The following is a 21,266-nucleotide window of genomic DNA, read 5'->3' on the forward strand; positions in this document are numbered from 1 at the left end:
GGAAGCTATCAAATCAGACGAAGCCAACGTTTGATTGTCGTTCCTTTTAGCCAATAGGAAAAGAGTATGTTTTAAGAGGGCGGGGCATAAGTTAGTGTTTATGGACTGGAGCGTTTAACCGAGACGCGTGAGAGATTTACCGTCAGTGTTCCGCGCTTTGGTACCACAAGAACACTAAACTTCTTTTTATTTTGAAGATATCAGGTGATTTTGAGTTTATGTTTGTTCGAGCTTGTGCTGTCTTGAGGTTTCATTTCTTTCAATCAGTTGGCATGCTTATTGTTGAGGCGAGTTAGTTGTAACATACACGAGAATGGTTGTTATTTTTTATTTTTTTTTGCATGTAAATGCACTGAATATTTCCACTCCATGCTTTCTCCCTTCAAGTTACCAGCTGCTACGTACTTATGTGGCTCTCTTATTTCAGCTGCACGTTGTTGCCCACTACACCCAACGGCCACTTCATAAGGTAGCCTACATCTACACACTGAAACTCATTGCTAGTTGTATCAAATAAACTTTGCTTCTACACAGACAGCGACTGTCACTTGTTATTGGCGCTGTCGTATAGGCATTCATTTTATGATTTATATAAAATGAATACATAAATATTTTTTTTAATTATGATTGTGGTCGTAGTTCACAATGTTTTGCAACTGCAGTGCATCATATGAAGTGCTTCAAATGGTGCTTTGAAATGACGTGATTTTGCTACATGCGAGGTACAATGTCAGTTAAACCTGAGCAGTCCTTCTGCAAAGACAGAATGGATGGTGGTATCACACTGTCTCATGTTGTGCTCATGTACGGTTTACCTCGTCATTAATAACTCTTGGCATACTGGAGCCGTACAGTGGTCAAATGAGGTTTCAATAAGGTATATCGTTTTAGCGTTAAATGAATGGATCCTGCATGTGGCTGTTTCAATGGATTTACAGCTCTTATATGACTCCTTCCCACATTTCTCATTTCAGGACAGACAAAAGGAGGACTTTGTAGATTTGCTGACCACTTTCAACACCCAGGAGTTATGCTATGTCCTGAATGGACACACGCTCCCTATTCACCCCAAAGTTCCTTCTCCTGTCTCCAATAAATTCAACTCTCACCCTCACAAACTACTCCTCTCTATACGGATGGAGTCCACACTTTCCTCAGATGAACTTTTCTCTCCTGACACGGTCCCAAAAAACAAATCCATGGAGGTCTCCTCTGAGCCTTTGTCTGAATCATCCCCCATTCCCAACCCTGCTTCTGCTGGCCCGAACTGTAGCAACCCCACACCCTCCACAGATTCTTGCCAATCTAACATCCCTAGGAGAAGAACCTTTGCCTCTGTAGCTAAGCGAGTGATAATAGAGGAAAGACTTAGAAAAGCAGAAGAGGAAGATGACACTGATGAAGAAGAAGGTGAGATAGAGGTTAAAATGATGCATTATCAGGTTACAGAACAAAGATGTTTTGTTTCTCGTCACCCAGGTTTTGGGCCAAAACTTAATGTGAAAGTCAACCCAAACATATTTTTTTTAAGAATATGTTCTATGCAGGCCCACTAGTTGAAACACAGCATTCTGATTAATATTGTGCTTGTGGAATATGAGTAAGCAAAAAAATCCACCCGTTTTTAACCATCTCTGGGGGCAGCCATTTTGTCACTTGGTGACATCAAAATGACATCACACAGCCTCAGGGCTCAGATAACGACCAATCATAGCTCAGCTTCAGAAAACAGGTGAGCCGTGAGGGTCTGTGATGTAATTTTCAGTCGATAGAAGTGACAAAATGGCCGCCCCCTGAGATGGCTAAAAACGGGTGAATTTTGCTGCTTAACTCATATTTCGTATTGATCATATTGCCTTATTTCAACTAGTGGTCCTACATAAAACATAACCTTGAAAAAAATATGTTTGGGTTGACTTTAAGGTTGTTTTTGTTATTACTTGCCTTTGGACCAGCATTGATATAAGCTATAATATAGCCTTACTGATAAATACATAACCAAGATACCACTGTCTTCCCCTCCAGATGAGGAACCAGAAGACCTAGCTAAGGACCAGATCGAAGAGAAAGCCAAAGCGGGTGATGCCAGAGCTCAGACCCGGGTGAGTGGAGGCACATGCTCACAAGATGGACTCTTGGCATTGTTTTCAACTGTGCTGGTGCACTGCGTGCTGTCTACTTCTGTGTGAGTGTCTATTTTTATCCACTTGCAACATGATGCCATGCGTCCAGCATGATACATAAGATGTTGCTTTGCCTTCAAACGTGGTTTCACCAAGTGTTAAAGCCTACAAATGATGTGCTTTTTCTGTGTAATAATCATGTTAAATTAAAGATAGCAGATGTACTTACCTGTACAAATATTAGAACATAAAACTACGGGGAGTAATGGGAAAATGAATGTGGGTCTAGACTTTTGAAAAGCCACCAAGCTCGAGTCCCGCGTGCATGGTACTTATTCAAAGGAGTGTATCATGTATTTGGACATACCAAGCACTTAAATAACCACAGCGGGTGTGTGCATGTGAACAGTGATTTCATACATTCACAATACTTCACACATCATTGATGGATGGAACGTATTGCCATGATTTCAAACAAGATAAGAGTCTGTGTTCCCATTCCTCAGCAAACACATTTAATAGTGTCAGGAGACGGTTATAAAATGTCTGTTAATATTAGCAAATTGTCACCTGAAACCCTCCGATGGCCTCCTCCACCCCTGCAGATGGAAATGTCTGTGCCTGAAGTATAAGGAAATGTTGGATTTTGAATTAATCTGTGTGATTCATTAACCTCAATGTGGGATTTTTAGATTACAGTCGTCTTTGTCTTGCGTTCTGGATCGTCAAGGAGAGGTCAGTTCTGTGACCTTTTGTCACTTAAGGGGTGAAATTCACATTAGGTTTACCGACACAATATAATGAAGTCCAACAGAATATAATGTTACCATCTGTCTTTACAAAATTGAGCATTTATTTGTTTATTTATTTTAAACTTGGAGTTTGCTGTTGAAAAAAAAATGCATCATATCAAACATACACATCTAGCAAGGCGTATCTTAGTGGATCTCATTTCACTTTGAGCAAGGCACCAAAACCCTAAAACTGCTCACATTCTCTGGATACTAAGTGTAAAATTCATAAAAATAAAGACAAAACGCTTCGTATTGGATCACACTGGATTGTGAAGTTGTACCCAATATCACCTAATGTATATTAAAATCCCAATTACATTTCTTTTTTTATTTTGCTTAAAACTCAGCTACAGCTCTAACCGTCATAATGTTCTTATTGTTCTTTGTATTTAGGTTAGGCAACAGCACACACAGTGAATTAATCTTCTTTACGTCTCTTCTGTCCATCAGCTGGGTCAGCACTACTTGATTCTTGCCGAAGAGGAGGATAGAGATCTAAACAATCGTCTGGCTGTTAATTGGTTGATAAAAGCTGCAAAACAGGGAAGAAAGACTGCAGCAAGAGCCTTGCAGCGCTGTTGGATGCGGAAAATAGGTTATTGTGCCAACACATATGTGGATCTGTGTGTGGTGTGTGTGTGTGGGGGAGTGTGTGTGTGCGTGGGTGGGTTGGGGATGGGGGCAGGGGGAGATTTGCATCCTTGATTTTTTTTTTTTGGTGGTCTCTGGCATCCTCACCCAGGAATCACTGCAGAGAACGAGGAAGATGTTCGTAAACTGTCGGCGGAGAGTAAGTTTGAGAGGGCGGTGCGTAAAGCAGCCATGATGATGTACTGGAAGCTTAATCCAGAGAAGAAATCTAAAGTGGCCATGACTGAGATGCTGGAGAATGTCAGTCAGGCCAACAAAGGACTCGGTAGGAGCCACCCACACACATTCAGTACATGATATGATCAATGAGATGTACGGATAGCATTTTTTCAGCCTGAATACAACTACAAGTAGTTACATTTGAGTATTTGCCAATACTGAGTACCAATAGCCGATAATGTAATTTCATTTTGCCATTGGGATGGAAATCTAGTTTTATTGTAATCACATATTGTTGTATAAAAGTACAGTATTGGGACCTATACCAATATTTCGGTGCATCTCTAATAATCAACACAACATTAAAACGGCAGGTTTATCCGTCAAAGTTAAATGAATATAGGTTTAAGTATTACAATAAACAAAACCTGACAATGATAGTCCCAAGTTTCTTTGGTATATTGTAGTCGAATGGCTTTGAACAATACTTCACATTGAGTAAGGGCATGCCTGCAAATCACTTTTTAATTGTCCCCAAACATTAGGAGACGCTGCAAAAAGGATGTCTGGCCCCACCTCAGACGAGACTCAGAAAATACTGGAAAACATGGTCGGCAGTGAGAGTGAGTATCCTTTGAGGCTTCATGGTTACGGTACTGTCGCTTATGGACCACAATCCGTTTTGTCTCCCCAGCCAATCAGCTGGTGGACTTGGACGACTTTGTTGAGATGACTAAAAACTACGCGCAAGGTATTGTTCCCTCATCGCCCGGGACAGAAAACCCTGATGGCACGGAGGTAAAAAAAAAAGAAAAACAAGAAAGAAAAGAACATCATAACGGAAGCATACAGTTAATAAACATTCATGCGGTGTGAAAAGTGTTATATCTGTGTTTTGACGTGCAAGGCTGAGCTGGCCCCTTTAGAAGACAAGAAGCACCAAGGCGGGTCTTGGAGTTTTGGCAGAAGGGGGATGATGCTGGACCCAAAGCAGACCAGCGCCCTTAAAAAAGCAATAGATATGAAATCCCGCTTGATGGTATCGTCTTGAACATCATCGTTGATGTTGATGTTGGTATTATTTCTTCAAGCGGTGTCTCTGGTGTCATCAGATGCTGCACTATCCGGTTGATAGTGTGATGGAGGTCAAGGAGCACCTGGTGGACTGGGCATCGCGGGCCGGCGTCCAGTGGCTGAGCACCATCATCCCTACGCAACATGTCAACACGCTTATCTTCTTCTTCATCATCAGTAACCTCACCATTGACTTGTTTTCCTTTGTCATCCCGCTATTGGTCTTCTATCTCTCCTTCATCTCCATGATTATTTGCACACTGCGTGTTTTTCAGAGTAGTAAGGTGAGTTCTTTTCTTTTAGCGTATGAAGTGTGTAGAAATAGCATCATTTGTGATTGGCTAGACTTGAGGATTTTTAACAGCTATCAAGAGGTGAAGCTTTATTCAGATTTGAGAATACAAAGGAATGGAATATACCTGTAATAAGATTTGACTTACTGTATATACACACTCTAAAAATAACACAATTTTGGGTAAAAAATGGACCGATCCACAACTTGGGTCAATTTGACCCAACTTTCTTGGTTGTTTTTGCAGAAAACAACCCCAAAAATGGGCTGTTTTGTACAAAACAATGCAAGAAAGTGGGTCAAATTGACCCAATTTGTGTATCGGTTATTTTTAACCCAACTGTTTTTAAAGTGTAAAGGTATCACATACTGTTCGGGTGATAAGTCTGAAGGCTAAATTTGAAATGCTGCAAAATGTTTGACGCTTTCTAATACTGCCAACGCAGCAAATATTGTTCATATGAGAGAAGATCGGACAAAATATGTTTGCTATTTTTAATATGTTTTGCCTATTGTAAAGCTTGATGACACTCTAAAAAGAGTTGGGTTCAAAATAACACAATTTTGGGTCAAAAATGGACCGATCCACTACTTGGGTCAATTTGACACAACTTTCTAGATTATTCTGCAGAAAGCATCCCCCCAAAATTGGTAGTTTTGTTCAAAACAACCCCAAAAATGAGGCTGTTTTGTACAAATCAACTCAAGAACGTGGGTCAAATTGACCCAATTCGTGGATCGGTCCAATTTTTACCCCAAATTGAGTTATTTTTAACCCAACTGTATTTAAAGTATATATTGATAGAAAACAATCGGAAGAATGCCTGCTCTTTATAAAAACCCATGTGGTTGTTTAAAAAAGAAAAATCTCATATGTGGGAAAGTAGTCTTTCATTTTACTCTTAATTCTCCTTGCTTTTACAGACCTGGGAGAACTTTCGAACTCTGACATCTCTCCTGACCCGCTTCGAACCTGGCCTGGATGTTGAGCAGGCAGAGAACGACTTTGGATGGAATAACCTCGAGCCATACCTCTATTTTATATTGTCAGTCTTCTTCGTCATATTCTCGTTCCCTGTTGCTGACAAGGGCTGGATCCCCTGTTCGGAGCTGTCTACGGTGGCCATCTTCTTCACGGCCGTCAGCTACCAGAGCCTCAGTCCCATGGCTGCGACATATGCACGACGAGCAATGGTCATAGAGGTGAGAGGGGTAACACGCCATTCATTTCATTTCATGCATTTGTCTGTTTTTGAGCAGAATGAAACACACTTTTCACATATAGAGGCCAAATAATAACGCAAATGCATTAATAAACAAAAATGATCAAGGCAAAAGAGTAATTGCCATGTACGCTAGCCAAAACAAAGTGAGTTCTATGTGTGCTGCTCAAAAAAGGAACAAGAAGAAGAGAACGTATGTTAAATGCCACTCCCATTGAAAGATACCAAGATGTGTTTAAAACGAGTAAAGAAAACAGGACACTTTTTGCAGTTGTTAAGGGACCAAAATAGCTGCACCACATTGTACCAACTAATGTTACCATACTGATGTCACATCAACTTCAATGGCACATTCTTAGAGACAATCTCCGATTGGCACATTCTTAAAGAGACAGTCTCCCACGCCCCACATAATTAGGCAACCCAGTTAACTCAATTAGCTCACCAACACCAGGTCAAACGAGTATGTTCAGAAATTAATTGTCACAAAGTGGCATATTTGGGTTCTTGTTGAAAATAAGACAATGACTAAAATCATCGTTTCCCATTCTTGAAATGACATTGAAAAAAAGTTACAATTTGGATGTAAAACAGTTAATTTTATTAAAACAATAAGAATTCTAGGGCTTGCCGCATGTGGCCCATGCGCCATACTTTGGTACTCAACTCTGTGACCCATTTTGGGGTTTTTGTGTGTGTGTGTGTGTGTGTGTGTTTGGCAGACCAGCTATGTAGTTTTTGGGGTTATCTTCATCTTAAAAGAAAATCATTGTTTATTATTTCAGGTTGCGTCGTCTCTTTGTGGCCTGACTCAGCTCCTGCCTGAAAACATGACAGTGCTTGGCACCTTGGGACGCACCTTTGCAACTTTGCCTCTAGGGGAGTCAGTCGTGCTTCAGCTCAGTATTCCCTGCTTGCTGTATGTTTGCCTTTTTTACCTGTTCTTCAGGTAAGCAACCTAGTGAGCATCTTTATTCTAGATAATTGTTATACGGACAGTGTTTCCTTCTTGGACGGCTGCGATTGCATGTTCCAAATAGCTTTATGAGATTACATTTTTGCAACGTATTAATTCATTTTCTCCTTTCTTTCTGCGGCTAGCATGGCCCGAAAGCGTGGCTTTCGGGGGACATACTGCATCCTGGTGCCCTACCTCGTGTGTTTCATGTGGTGTGAATTCTCAGTGGTGCTCCTCCAGAATTCCACGGCTGTGGGTATAATCCGCACCTGCGTGGCCTATTTCCTCTTCCTGTTTGCTCTGCCCGTTCTGGCAGTGGGCCTTGCCATCATGCTCTTAATCCAGCTCTTCAAGTGGTTCCTGGAGCTAGAGCTCACCAAGATGATCGTTACTTTAGTCGTATGCGCCATCCCCGTCATCCTCCGGCTCTGGACGCGGTTCAGCACGTCTATTCTGGGTGTTTTCCGCTCAGTCACGCACCGCGGCCCTGTTAAGTTCATCTTACTTTGTATCTCCATGGTGATCCTCTTCTTCTCGATCTATGTGTATCACTCGGAAGGTCAAAAAGTCTACAACTCCACCTTGACGTGGGACCAGTACAGTCAGGTGTGCGGACCTCCTGCCTGGCAATCCAAAGGTATGGCCAAGACGCAGATCTTCTGCAGCCACCTACAGGGACACAGGGTCACCTGGACAGGCCGCTTTAGGCACGTCACTGTGGCTGAGACGGAGAATGGGGCGCAGTCGGTCATTAACATGTTGCCTGTGTTTCTTGGGGACTGGCTGCGATGCCTCTATGGTGAGAGATACCCGAAATGTGAGCCAAAGAATGTGACGAATCCAACGGTTTCCAGCTCTACGCCAGTTCAGGTCTCTTTGCCTATGCTGCTACGAATTCAAGAAGAGGAAGAGATGTGTCAGATCAAGGCTCTGGCCAAACACACCTGTCATGTCAAGCGCTTTGACAGCTACCGGTTCCAAGTGACCGTAGGGATGATCAGGAACCAAAGCTCAGAAGCGGACGATCAAGGCAGGGATATCGTGCTCATGGCCAGCCACGAATTCCGACAGGTCCTGCTCAATCTGGAACCGGGTAATATGGTGGAGTTCTGCACCAAGCTGGAGGGCCGTCTCGGAACCAAGGCCCCGGCCTTGGAAATGAAGGCTATCAACTGTCTGGACTGTGTTTCTCCACTTTTGCCTGGTGGCAGGCAGGTAAAAATCGAGAGGGACTGGAGACGTACGACAATGCGAGCCCTGAATTTTGCATTTGATTTCTTCTTTTCTCCCTTCCTGTCAGCAAAGATCACTGGCTGAGAACAGACCCAAAAAGGGCACCAGCGCCAAAAGTGACAAACTGTTTTGTTCAAACTTAAGCTTCCCTATAGAGCCACCTTGAATGTCCTTTTGTGATGAGATTCACGCATATCAACCAACAGACATGATTGTGATAAAAGTAATGTTTACTTTTGAGTGGGGATGAGTTTATACAGCAAATGCCAAACTAGCCAAAGTTTGGCTATAAAAATCTACACTTCCTCAGCGTGCAGGATAATGTGTGTGTTTTTAATCTATTCTTTTTCTGGATTGCTTATATTGTTAAGAGTCACAGGGAAGCTGTGGTCTGGTAAAGTACAAACCCCACCCTGGTCCCAGTCATCCACAGGGAATTGTAAAGAGTGGTAATTGATCACATGCAAGCTGTCCAAAATGTATCTAGAGACCCTTAGTGCTGATGTCATTTTACCCACAATGCTTAGTTTAATGTCAACGTGGTAAAGGGCATGTACAAAGAAAAGGAAAACGCGAAGACAAGCCTTATCTTAAGTTATCGGTCATCGGTCTAATGTCTAGTTTCGTGAAAAAGGTCCCTATTAGGACACCTGTCTGTTTCATCGACCCTTTGGAACCACTCGTTCGAAGTCGATATGTAGAAAAACTACATTTGCAAAATCAGACAGGTCAAATGAAGCCAGTTTGTTCCCTGAAGTGAGCTATCGCAACATCAAGAACATTGCCAACACCTGAGAGGACTTTGATGCTGTCAAGGGCCTGGACTCTTATAATTACTTTGTGTCTGGATGTTTGCTGCATTCAACACAACAATCTTTTCTCATGACAGCAAAGGTATATTGCCTTTGGTTAAAAAGTATGTCCGTCACTACTTTATGTCAAACGCCCGTTCATTAAATTGTTTGTATCCGGATAAACTCGTCTTGCTGTATATTGAAGCCTTTCAAGCTAGCTTGGCTTGCTAGCTGCTAACAAAGAGATTTCTTATCTTTAGTCACATCTCAAATTTACAGTGGCCTACAATGTTAAAAAGGTTAATCCTATGACCCACTGCACGTGAAAAAAAAAAGGACCTGAAAGTGATCAGAGCATATCTTTGTACAATGTGATTATGTAACATGGTCACGTCGAAGATTTAATAGCCATTGTGCTCGTCGTCTTTCACACAGATTATTCGTTTTAATAATTTCTTTTAATGGATTGGTGAAAACGAAATCTAATTGGATGTTGTATTAGTTTTTGAAAAGTTTTATTTTGGAACAAAAAAAGGATTTAGTGCTAGTTTTGTTGTTTATGTTACACATGCTACATGTCTTATCTGAGGACGTATCTTACTATGGATGTCACTTCATCAGAAAGTTAACCAGAGGAGGATTCATCGTTTTACAGTAACTCACTGGTCAATATTTTTTCTGTTTTATACAATATTATGATACTGCCAACATTTTAGATTAAGCATACCAGTCAAAAGATTTAATGGTGTCCGTTATTTATTATGAAATGGAGTCAGTATACATTTTGCCCTCCTACTGTATATTGCAATGTAATATATTGCAAGGTCTACTTTACATGGGTGCACTACTGAAGTGAAACCTTGACTTTTATGTGACAAACTGGTACTTCACTTGTACACTGAATATAAGTGGCTTCTTTATTTTGCCTTTATGGATGTGTGCAATGACTATAAAAGTGCTTGACTATCGAAAGGCACTCCATTTGTATGTTTGTTATTATTTTTGAAAGCTATTGTTACTACAGCTTGTGCTTGTATGCTTTGAATTAGGAAGCCCACACACTATAATTTTACTTATTAACCAAAAGGATTACAATGTGGTTCACATACCTGTATCACACACCTCTTGACTCATTTGTTGCCCGGTTTCTTACCAAGCTATTAGGTCCCTAAGTCTTTAATTTGTTGTAATTTCTTTTATTGACAACCTTTTATCCTCTCACTCCGAAAAGATAAAGAAAGAATACAACCCAATGAAATCAGATTCAATCATTTTATTAATGCACATTCCATCAGTCACATTTTTTTTTTTTTCTTCAATCTTTAAACATTTTTTGTAAGTATTATAAGATATACAATTGAGTAGCATTGAGTAGTGGCAACATGCTGCTGCTGCACCCCTGAACACAAAATCCTCTCTCGGGTTGTATATGATGATGTAATCACAACTGACTGGTCGCAACTCACTATTGGAGCGCTAAGTCCCGGAACTTATATAATGTTTTCTATTACATAAAACATTTCCTTGTGGGTAATGGATTATATTTTGCCAAACCAGTTAGTTCAAGCTCTACATCCGAGATACCAGGTAGACACCAATAGGGGTACTGTAGTTTCAATGTGTGAACGATTGTGTGAAGAGTGAGGAAAAGCTAGTCACGTTCAAGCGATTGCTTTTTTTTTTTGGATGCATGGTTTCGCACAATGAACCCTTTTTGGCAGCAACTATGAAACACGAACCATTCCAACCCTGCACTGCCACCGTCCCACATCCTAAACCACGAACAACAGTCGCATTAGGACCAAGGTCACTTAAAAACAAAGCACTTCACTGTAAACAATCAATGTGTGACCGGGCCACACAGTTACGTCCAACACGTCACCTCATTACAACACCTTACTGTACATTGTGGCTTTCGGCGGTCCACCCCAGCATAGCGTGTGGCACTGTGAGGTAAAGAGTGCGATGACAATAACAACCGTAATTTCAATGATAGTACATTTACATGACATTGTTGTTTTATGTTTGAGTTATGGCATTCATAATGACCTCTGACCTTCATGCATATGAAACCTCAGTCCTTGTGACAATTTGCTGAATCTAGGGGCTTATTTATGCGCCGTTTGCTTAGATTCCTCAGTTTTAAAGGGGAAATCAACACAAACATATATTTTTTTCAAGAATATGTACTACGCAAGCCATTCTGATAAATATTACGTTTGTGGAATATGAGTTAATCCACTTGTTTTTAGCCATCTCCGAGGGCGGCCATTTTGTCACTTCTGTCGACTGAAAATGACGTCACAACTACCCTGGGCTCAGGTAATGCCCAATCACGGCTCAGCTATAGAAAACAGGCGAGCTGTGATTGGTCGTTCCCTGAGCCCTGGGTAGTTGTGATGTCATATTCAGTCGACAGAAATGACAAAATGGCCGCCCCCTGAGATGGCTAAAAGTGGGTGGATTTTGCATCTTAACTCATATTGCACAAACGCACTATTAATCAGAATGCCGTGTTTAAACTTGTGGGCCTGTTGGGAACATATTCTTGAAAAAAATACGTTTGGGTTGATTCACTTTAATGATTGTAAACTTTACATTCGCATTTAAACATACATTTGTGACAAACTACAACTTTAGGCCATTGTTCATTGACTGGCCTTAATGTGGCCAAGTTTGATCTTAAATACAAGGTGTCTGCATAACTTTTTTTTCCCACAAGGAGAATTCTTTGAAATAGCATCTTAACACAAGCCCAACACAGCAATTCTGTACAATAAATTCAAATGTTGATTTGTGCATAATATCTCTCTCTGTTTAACCAGCAATACTTATACATATACCAAAGCTATTGCATCAAGTTTTCTTCTGGATTAGTGAGTTGCTTTTATAAATGAGGTTCATGTTCACTCATAGTGTATTTAACAATCTATTTTATACGTTTAGCACTCTAGAAACAAAAGTGGCAGTGGCATAAAAAATAACACTGACTATTTACAGCATTAGGTAAAAAGTGTACACATTTGTTACCTGCAGAAGAGCTCACGATTTTAAAGCAGAAATACTGCCACACTGTTTTAAATTGCTATTATTGCAAAGTGGACAAGATAATGGGTCACTTTTTGCGTGCAATCTCCAAGAGCGCTGCTCTAAACGGAGAGAGATTCTGCTGCAACTGTCACCAAAAAAAAAAAAAAAAAGAATTAAAAAAATGGAATAAATTCTGGTTATTGTGGTCACCATACAAGATCACCACTACCACGATGTAATACTTGTGGCGAGTGAACACCACCACAGTTTAGCCATCGTTTTGTCGTATCAAACAATCCTGTTGTGCTGCTACCCAACACACTGAGTCCAGTCTTGCCAAACGTTTCTAGAGCACATCAGTGAGGAGACAACATTTCATGGTCATTGCAGATGGAGAGATGTCCCTGCACCTCTATTAGAAAACGTGTATGGGATGGGTAGGAGACACACAATTCAGAGGCTCAAATAAATGTCATTGTTCATTGGTTATTCCTCAAAGTCTCACTGTGCGTTTGTGACAACTGATGCAAAGGAAAATATTTGTCCATTGTTCACTTTGTTGCCCATCCCTGTCACTGTGTCTCCGGGTTGACACGGTCCTGGAAAATGTACAGGTTGTTGGTGGCCGCTATAGCGATGATATTCTCTGATGGATGCCAAGCCATGTGCAGGATCTTCTTGCTGAAGTCCAAGCTATCAACGCCTACATCTCCACGGCGGCGTTTTCCTCCGGTGTAAACCCGGCGGGTACGTAACACAGCCCGGGGCTTGCTGCTCTCCCGCCAGGCCTCAAGGGTCACACCCCGTCCCGTCTCCCTGTCAAACATCTGGAAGAAGCTGTTGTATGCCCCCGTCATGATAACGCTGTCAATAGAAAGGAAAAGATGAATGACATACTTTTCGGATTCCAGAATGTGTGTGAAATTGTCTCTTGGGTCGACAACAGAGGAGACAAATGATATTTATTGGAACTACAGTGGAACCTCTAATGCTGCAGTTGTACTAATTAGTGAAAAATTAGGGGGAGAAAACTCATCTAAAATTTGACTCTCGAGCAGCCGTAATACATGACATCAGGTCTTTGTATATTTTGCAAGACCACAGTGGGCTACATCTTGCAAAGGAGAAGCAAAAGTGAGAATCTAAAAGCTCTTCAAAATGAAATGCTCAGCGAGCTGTAAATTGGGGGTCCACAAAATAACGTGTAATAAATTATTATGGTGTATCATTATTAAAATAGGGCATACCTTCATACCGCAGCTTTTCAACACTTTATATTGTTAAATAATTTCTTTTAAAAAAAAATTAAAAAACGTGGCAATTGACCAATAGTATCGATTTGTGAAAAAAATATTAAATTTACCACATTTTGACAGAGGATGTTTCGACCACACGCCAGAGATTTCAGCACCAATTAAAAATAAACATACTAGACAAAGTGCTCGTTGGAACCAATTAAAAGCTCTGATATGAATTTGTGACGTATCGCATTTAGTTACTGTGACATCGTTGCCTGTATCTCTCCCACACTCTTCGCATGTAAAGTTGTACAACTGAGGCAAGGCAAGCTCGAATCAAAAGTTTCAAACGTGGATAAATCACTGCTTTGGCAACTCACTTGGAGTTCCCTTATGTCAAACAGATTATGTATATTTTGGTTGAAATGTGACAGCTATATTCCATGGGTATCTTGTGGTGTATAATGTACTTTTTCTCCCTTGTAAATGGTTTCTGGACCCCAAATGTTTGAGAGCCCTTGATTTAGTATTAACTCCACTGGTGGGTTTTTTCCCCTTATTTTGTTTTGTTTTGCTTTTGTAATGCCACACCTGAAGAAAGCCAGTGAGAGAAAAAGGAATAAGTGTTATACACAGAATCTAGCAGCAGAGGAACACGTCTCAGTCTTGGTAAGGTAAAATGTTACCAGAGAGACACTAAAAATACAAGACAGATGATGTAAAAGAAGAATGAAAAGTAAGAAAGTGAGCTGCATTTATGAGATGAAACCATAATTGAGTTTTACGAAACAGCAACGAACGTCTTTGAACTCTCTAATCTGACAGTTACCAATGCTAAAATAGGTTCACTGGTGACAGTTCGACATCTCGTTCATTTCATTTCCATGAACTGGTCAAATGTTGACCAGTGATCCTGAAACAGATTTTGTTAGACTTCAGATATTCCACTGTATTGGAATGAGAGGAATCATGAATGTTTAAATTCCATCTCTCACAAGCATCATCTTCAAACTTGGGTCATTTAAACTTCATTCAGGAAATAAAATTATGAAATAAATACAGATTATTGCCTTTAACACTGCGTGTCTCATTTGATAACTCACCTGTCCGAACTGTTCCAAACACACTCGAACTTGTCAAAGATGCAGTCATTCTCATAGAGTGAGCACAGCTTACTCCTTAGGTATTCGTGGACCTGGATAGAGGGAAAATTAAGAAGCCTGCATTTGTGGAGAGGTATCTTTTCCAACCACAATTTAGTCACAATTCTCTCTTGCATTCCACTTTTGCTGACACTCTTTACTGTGACTCACAGGGTACCACATTCTTACCTGATACGTCTCGACGGGGCCTTTGTCCATGTTCAAGTCCCACACCTTTGCGGTGAGGTAATCTCTGGTCAGCAGGTAGCGTCCACTGTGACTGAATTTGACATCTGACACAGAGGAGATGATTTCGGAAAAGAAGGAGCGGCTCCCTGGATCTTCAGGTTCTTCAAACACTGGACAAACAGTTTGACGTTCATGGGAGACACAATACAGTGACGTCTGACATGTTTTCTACTGTTATGAACACTTTATCCCTTTTTTTTTTTTTTTTTTAAAGAATGTAAGCGGCTTACATTTTGTGTGTTTGTCACAAAGCGCAGAAGACCTCATGTCACAGAGGCGCAGGGTGCCCTTACTACTGCTGTACACAAAGAGGTGACAGTGTTGAGGGTGGAACTCTGCCGCCGTTATTACCTCTGTAAGATCCTCCATGTTGGTTGGCTTTATGTCCACAATGTCTAGCAAAATGCACTGTAAGGAGTCACACATTGCACTGGAACATTGTTGATCAGTCTCAATGGCATGGGTGGTCTACTTCCTTAGTTCAGTGAGAGGTACTAAATATTTAGAGGGGTCAACCACAAAATTGTATTTACAATATGATCCATGCATCCCCACTAGTCTAAACATTCTGATTAATATTGCATTTGTGTAATATGAGTTAAGCAGTAAAATCCACCGATTTGTGTCCATCTCAGGGGGCGGCCATTTTGCCACTCTCTGTTGACCGAAAATGACATCACAGTTGCTCAGGGCTCAGGTAACAACCAATCACGACTCAGCTTCAGAAAAAGGGTGAGCCATGATTGGTTGTTACCTGAGGCCTGGACAACTGTGATGTCATATTCAGTCGACAGAACTGGCAAAATGTCCACCCTCTGAAGTCGACAAAAACAGGTGGATTTTGCTGCTTAACTCATATTCCACAAACACAATATTAATAAGAATGCCTTGTTTAGACTACTGGGGCTGCATAGAACATATTATTGTAAAGAATATTTTGGGGTTGACTTCCCCTATTAATATTTTGGACCTCTCACTGAACTAAGGAGGAAGACCACTGCAAAACCTCAATAATACACTTGCAACCACACTTATCGTTGACAGGAAGCACAATTAAATGATTTTCCATCAGATGGCACAAGGAGGATAATCAACCTGTGTATCCACATGTTGCCATTCGTACAACAGATAAGTCAAGACACACACACACTGAATTAAGTATGCTTTTTGTAACATTTTTCTTCGGTGGTGTGCCGTGAGATTTTTCTAATGTAAAAATATAGGCACCATAGTAACACTGCTTTTAAAATACTAGAAGTGTGATGATATTTAAATTTTGGGCTGGTGTACCTGATGTTGTGGCTGGCCAGTAAGTAGTATCCCTATATATGGTCAACATATTTGTCCAACATGCACATCCCACATTTTAATAGCCCAGCTCACACCTCAGCACTTAATCAGGAGCCAAACATACGCCTCAACCAACCCCAGCATGCATGCACACGCTGCTCCTCTCTCTGTTCTATTTGTGGTGTCCCCGAGTGGTTCAGAAGAGCGTGTACTTGCCCTGTGAATTATTGAAACCCTTCTTCCACACTAGAAGAAGAATCTGATTTTCTAGGTCATCTTATGTTTTAATGGGGAATTACCAACTGCACCCCTTGAAAGACTGCAGCGGCGCAGCATGTACTGGATGCATACTCGGTATAAATCAAAACATGCTGGTTATTTTAAAGATAATGTGGAATTTATATTACAAGAAATGTATGATTTTAGTACTGCAGACACTATATTTCAAGGGGTGTATCCCGGATGGTAACTGTTCAGTTTAGATACTCGCACTCAAAGCAACTAAAAAATGCAAACTTGGCACTTTGCTGGGTGTGTCATGCAGAAGCATTAGCTATTCAAACAAGTGCATGTAGATACATGCATGTGTTGCAGCAACAATGCTCAATGATCTGCTTCTTTATCAAATGTGAGTATTTTCTATCGGACATTTTTTTTTCTTGTAAAGCATTCTATGCAGAATAAATAATGCATTAACATGAATAAAAGGTGTCCATTTTAGTTGGGAAAAAATAAACGGATCAATAAGTAACAACGAATGAGCCCGCAGACGAATAAAATAGATTAGGAAACCAAGCAAGGATACTGAAGCTGCGGTCAGTGATGCCCAGATGCCACATATTGATGCGGAGGTCATCAGCTGACAGGTAGGTCTCCCCGTCACTGTTGACTGATATGGAGTTGACATGGTAGGTGTGACCATTGGAGAACACGCGTCTGGGGCGGACCTCGACCATCAGATCTGTGGGCCTCAGTACTGGCACCTAAAAGACGGATGAAAATGAATTACAGTACAATGCATCTGAGCCGAGATGTGTTTGTGTGCGCGCACACGTGCATGTGTGTACCTGCAGGGAGGTGATGGTGGAAATGTCCTTGAGGCGGCCCTCCTCATCTTTCAGATTATATCCCTCTGGTCTCTTGTCTCTTTCACTCACCTTCCACAGTTTAATTGTCTTATCTGTGGCATGCAAAATCACATTTTCACATCGTTTGGAGTTGAGTTAAGTCCAGGAGGAAAAAATTAATCAAAATATAACCATATAAAATATAAAAGCAGTCAGTGCGATGGCTACTGATGTCGAAACTGTGAAAGTACTCGAGGTGATGACTGAATTCTTCAATCGTATTATTTTTTTTTTTTAATTAATAATAACAGAATGCAATTCCCTTATTTTGCTGAACGCCAAAGAGATGAGTTGGAGATACGTCACAACATGTCATAGCAATCGCTAGATACCATACAAGCATGCCCCCCAGAGGCTGTCGGCAGTATACAGACTTCTGTGCAATATCATGGAAGGCGTAAAGTGGAAATCAACCCAACCATATTTTTTTAAAGAATATTTTCCCAGCAGGCCCACTAGTTGAAACACGGCATTCTGATTAATTTTGCGTTTGTGGAATATGAGTTAAATAGCAAAATCCACCTGTTTTTAGCCATCTCAGGGGGCAGCCATTTTGTCACTTCTGTCGACTGAAAATGACATCACAACTACCCAGGGCTCGGGGAACGACCAATCACAGCTCACCTGTTTTCTAAAGCTAAGCCGTGATTGGTCGTGATGTCATTTTCAGTCGACAGAAGTGACAAAATGGCCGCCCCCAGAGATGGCTAAAAATGACTGGATTAACTCTTATTCCACAAATGCAACATTTATCAGAATGCCTTGTTTCAACTAGTGGGCTTGCATAGAACATATTCTTTAAAAAAATATGTTTGGGTTGATTTCCACTTCAATACGTATTTTCAGATGGTGCCATGGCATCATTACCATATAATTTATTTTTCGTCTATGAACTCCGTCAGTTGCAACTAATATTTGCCATTCAAACAGCCTAATGGGCATGGCAGCCATATGTTGTTGTTTTAATTTTTTTTTTCAATATACTATGGGACTGTTGTGCTCCAGCTCATTCAATTCTGCCTTCCAACAAGTGGCCGAACAGGACATGGCCTGGACCAGAATTGTGTTGATCTACATTGCTGCATACTATATTAGTTACATTTAACTCATTCACTGACAGACATTTTCAGACCTTCTTTTACGCTAACGATTGAAAAAATTTGAAAAATTTAAATTCCAGGGATTGAATGGCTGGACTGTGAAAAGACAAATACATTTGTTGTAACTAGTTGAAACAAGGCATTCTGATAAATGTTGCGTTTGTGGAATAAGAGTTAATCCAGTCATTTTTAGCCATCTCAGGGGGCGGCCATTTTGTCACTTCTGTCGACTGAAAATGACATCACGACCAACAAATGCAGTGAATGAGTTAAATTCAGATGTGAGATTTCACAACAAATGATGAATGATCTGCGTTTTATTTGCAATTTAAATTGAATTCTCACCATTGGTGGAGAGGAGAAAATGTGCAGCATTCTGTTGTGAGAGCCATTTAATCTTGTTGATTTTCTCTTCGATCTCCAGACTCTTCAGGTAGTCAAAGTCTGGCTCGTGACTCTGGAAGGTGCTGTATACATTATACTCCCCTGAGTCCCCTGTCTCCAACACCTCCTCGGACTCCCCTTTAGACTGGCAAATAGTTGGAAGAATCAAATGCTGATTTAACCCCACTGAGGTTTGTACAGTAGGTGCTGACATATTTTGTGAGTAATTCTGTATGCTTCTGTGCTGACCTCTGTTTCTCTCTGGAAGATGACCACTCGGCCTCCTTTATCCCCCGTGGCCAGTAGGTCCCCTGTCTGGTTGAACTCCACCGTGGAGATGACATCAGCTTGGAACAGAATAAAATGGGAGTGATTAACCCGAAAAAAAAAAAAAAAAACTGGATTCATCATCCATTTGCACAAAGATGGATTCCGCCTGTCGGGCCATACAAAACGGAGACTCAAGAGGCAGATCACACGCCATCTGTTCTACCTTCAGTGACATAGTCTCGTAGGAAGGTGTGGTTGATCTTGGGGCTCTCAGCGTCCTCGCCCATCTGAAGCTGAAGGAGGGTGACCCGCCAGCGTGCCCGTCCTGAGGGGAAGGGTCCGATCCGTTCTCTCGCTTCCCACCCAGGCTCCGCCCATGCTGCTAAGGCCTAACGTAGGGGCCTGGAACAAGGCATCCTGGGTAACCAGCAGGCCAGGGGGGAAATGGGAAAAGGTGGTAGCGAGCAGATGGAGACTGATAATGAGCTTGAGGGGAGAAGTTTAAGGATGCCGGAATGTGGAAAGCAGTGGGGGAAAAGATGGAGGAAGAGAAGTTGAGAGGTAGAGGAGGGGAGAAATTAATGTAATTGCTAGTGATGAACATAAGAACAAATAGGCACGTCGAAAGGCAGGCTGACAAAGCATGGACACAGCACGTCAAAAGTTATGACCTTTAGTGTTACGCGCCCCTTTGTGAAGACACACTTGTGTCTTTGCAAAAGGTCCAATAATGTGCAGTAGCAGCAAATCCCTCAGGTGAGGGAGGGAAAATGACAATATGTTCCACCATATCTGGATTGTGAATCTTGTACATATACTGTAGCTGAGATAAATACAAATATTTACTGTATTCATCCTATGGTGGTCTGCCAGTAAATACAAGGGTGTGGTAGCTTTCCCTGCGTACTTTCCAGTTCACTGCCCACACTCTCTCTCACACACACTGTCAAATAGATAGTCCTTGATGGAGAGCAAAGGAGAACATGATGTCTTGCCTGTGCTGCAGGAGGACGGGTGGCACGGAGGTAGACAGGCCTCAGCACACCTTCAAGATCGACTGCTGCCGTGGATGCTAGATTCCTGACGTGGTCTGAGGGTCCTCCGCAGTGTGCCCGGGAGAGGATGACAGGGGAGGCAGAATGGCGGTGAGAAGAGGGGAGGAAAAGGTGGGGGAAAACGAGCACGAGAGGGGGATAACTAGGAGGATGTGGATTCACTGTGCAATGATGCTGCTGAAGTGATCCTGTGCAGCATCCACTGTGTCATGGCAGCCTTCTTTAAAGGCAGCCAATCACAGAGCCGATGTCCTCGGAGAGCCCTCCCACTGCAGCTGATGAGGTGGAAGAGGCCAGCAGGGGGAGCATGTGTACCCTCAATGATGCGTAACATGGCTGGAATCAGGGATGTCTCTTTTTTTTCTAAGAACATGAAAATTAGAATTCATTGATTTCATGACGCCTTGAAATAATTGATTGGCCAGGTATCCATAACCTAATTAAAACAACAACAACAATATGACCCCTTTTGACTCAGAGACTCGCTGTCTCTTCATCGAAAATCTGGAAGGTACCATTGCTTCATAATGACAAGTAAGCAATTTCTTTCCAACTGCGGTCAGATCAGTTTTCATTCCTCACTATCTCCCCTTGCAGAGACCCTATAGTGAAAAAAGCGGACCTGTAATGGTCTTTACCATCTATGAGTCGGAAGTTTAACACCATAGCATGCACGCACAGGATCCAAAGTTTAAGTGAGTCACGTTACGTCACCATCCATCCATCCATTATTTATACCGTCACGTCACGTTAAAACGCTGATAATCATTTAATATACGTTTTCCACAAAAAAAAAAACAGAGGGGATGGGGGGAAAAAAATTCTGGCAAAAATGGGGGGGAAAATCCATGAAACAACACTGAAAAAGAAAAAGACAAGACATTTGCGAATAGGCCATAATCCACGGGTGACGATCTGCAGAGGTCAACTGTAGTTTTAATTTGTAATATTACCAATCACCACTAGATGTCTTAGTTGCACTTGCACCTTCTTATACTGCCCTATATGACAACGTTAGTAGAGTAGGCCTAATATTTTTGGGTGGATTTAGAATGATATGCAGGACAAACAGTACCTAAA

At 41.5% G+C, this 21,266-nt stretch overlaps 2 protein-coding genes across 8 annotated transcripts; one reads left to right on the plus strand and one right to left on the minus strand.

Moving 5' to 3' along the window:
• Nucleotides 1-90: 90 nt before the first annotated feature.
• Nucleotides 91-10,277, plus strand: wfs1a (Wolfram syndrome 1a (wolframin)). Of its 6 annotated transcripts, none has more exons than XM_086033159.1 (13): nucleotides 91-204; nucleotides 388-469; nucleotides 975-1,410; nucleotides 2,026-2,102; nucleotides 3,368-3,512; nucleotides 3,660-3,833; nucleotides 4,273-4,350; nucleotides 4,422-4,525; nucleotides 4,635-4,766; nucleotides 4,840-5,085; nucleotides 6,018-6,296; nucleotides 7,102-7,265; nucleotides 7,418-10,277. In XM_086033159.1, the coding sequence occupies exons 3-13, from the start codon at nucleotides 1,137-1,139 to the stop codon at nucleotides 8,589-8,591; spliced, it is 2,847 nt and encodes a 948-aa protein (XP_085889285.1). In that variant the 5' UTR covers nucleotides 91-204; nucleotides 388-469; nucleotides 975-1,136; the 3' UTR covers nucleotides 8,592-10,277. The 6 variants fall into 6 exon arrangements, with proteins under 6 accessions (XP_085889285.1, XP_085889286.1, XP_085889284.1 ...); XM_086033160.1 differs by having other exon boundaries at nucleotides 100-204; nucleotides 428-469; XM_086033158.1 differs by having other exon boundaries at nucleotides 115-469.
• A 282-nt stretch (nucleotides 10,278-10,559) lies between these two features.
• On the minus strand, nucleotides 10,560-20,401 carry ppp2r2ca (protein phosphatase 2, regulatory subunit B, gamma a). 2 transcript variants are annotated; one of them, XM_086033166.1, is made up of 10 exons: nucleotides 20,127-20,401; nucleotides 19,355-19,533; nucleotides 19,111-19,208; nucleotides 18,823-19,006; nucleotides 17,318-17,430; nucleotides 17,056-17,233; nucleotides 15,191-15,355; nucleotides 14,901-15,070; nucleotides 14,673-14,764; nucleotides 10,560-13,195 (listed from the first exon to the last, which is right to left on the minus strand). In XM_086033166.1, exons 2-10 carry the CDS (start codon nucleotides 19,416-19,418, stop codon nucleotides 12,904-12,906), a joined length of 1,356 nt encoding a protein of 451 aa, XP_085889292.1. In that variant the 5' UTR covers nucleotides 19,419-19,533; nucleotides 20,127-20,401; the 3' UTR covers nucleotides 10,560-12,903. The 2 variants fall into 2 exon arrangements, with proteins under 2 accessions (XP_085889292.1, XP_085889291.1); XM_086033165.1 differs by having other exon boundaries at nucleotides 19,355-19,617; nucleotides 20,127-20,400.
• Between the last annotated feature and the right edge of the window lie 865 nt (nucleotides 20,402-21,266).

Source organism: Filicampus tigris, chromosome 6 (assembly GCF_054856515.1).
Source record: "Filicampus tigris isolate MCC_2025a chromosome 6, RoL_Ftig_1.0, whole genome shotgun sequence".
Lineage (NCBI taxonomy): Eukaryota > Metazoa > Chordata > Actinopteri > Syngnathiformes > Syngnathidae > Filicampus > Filicampus tigris.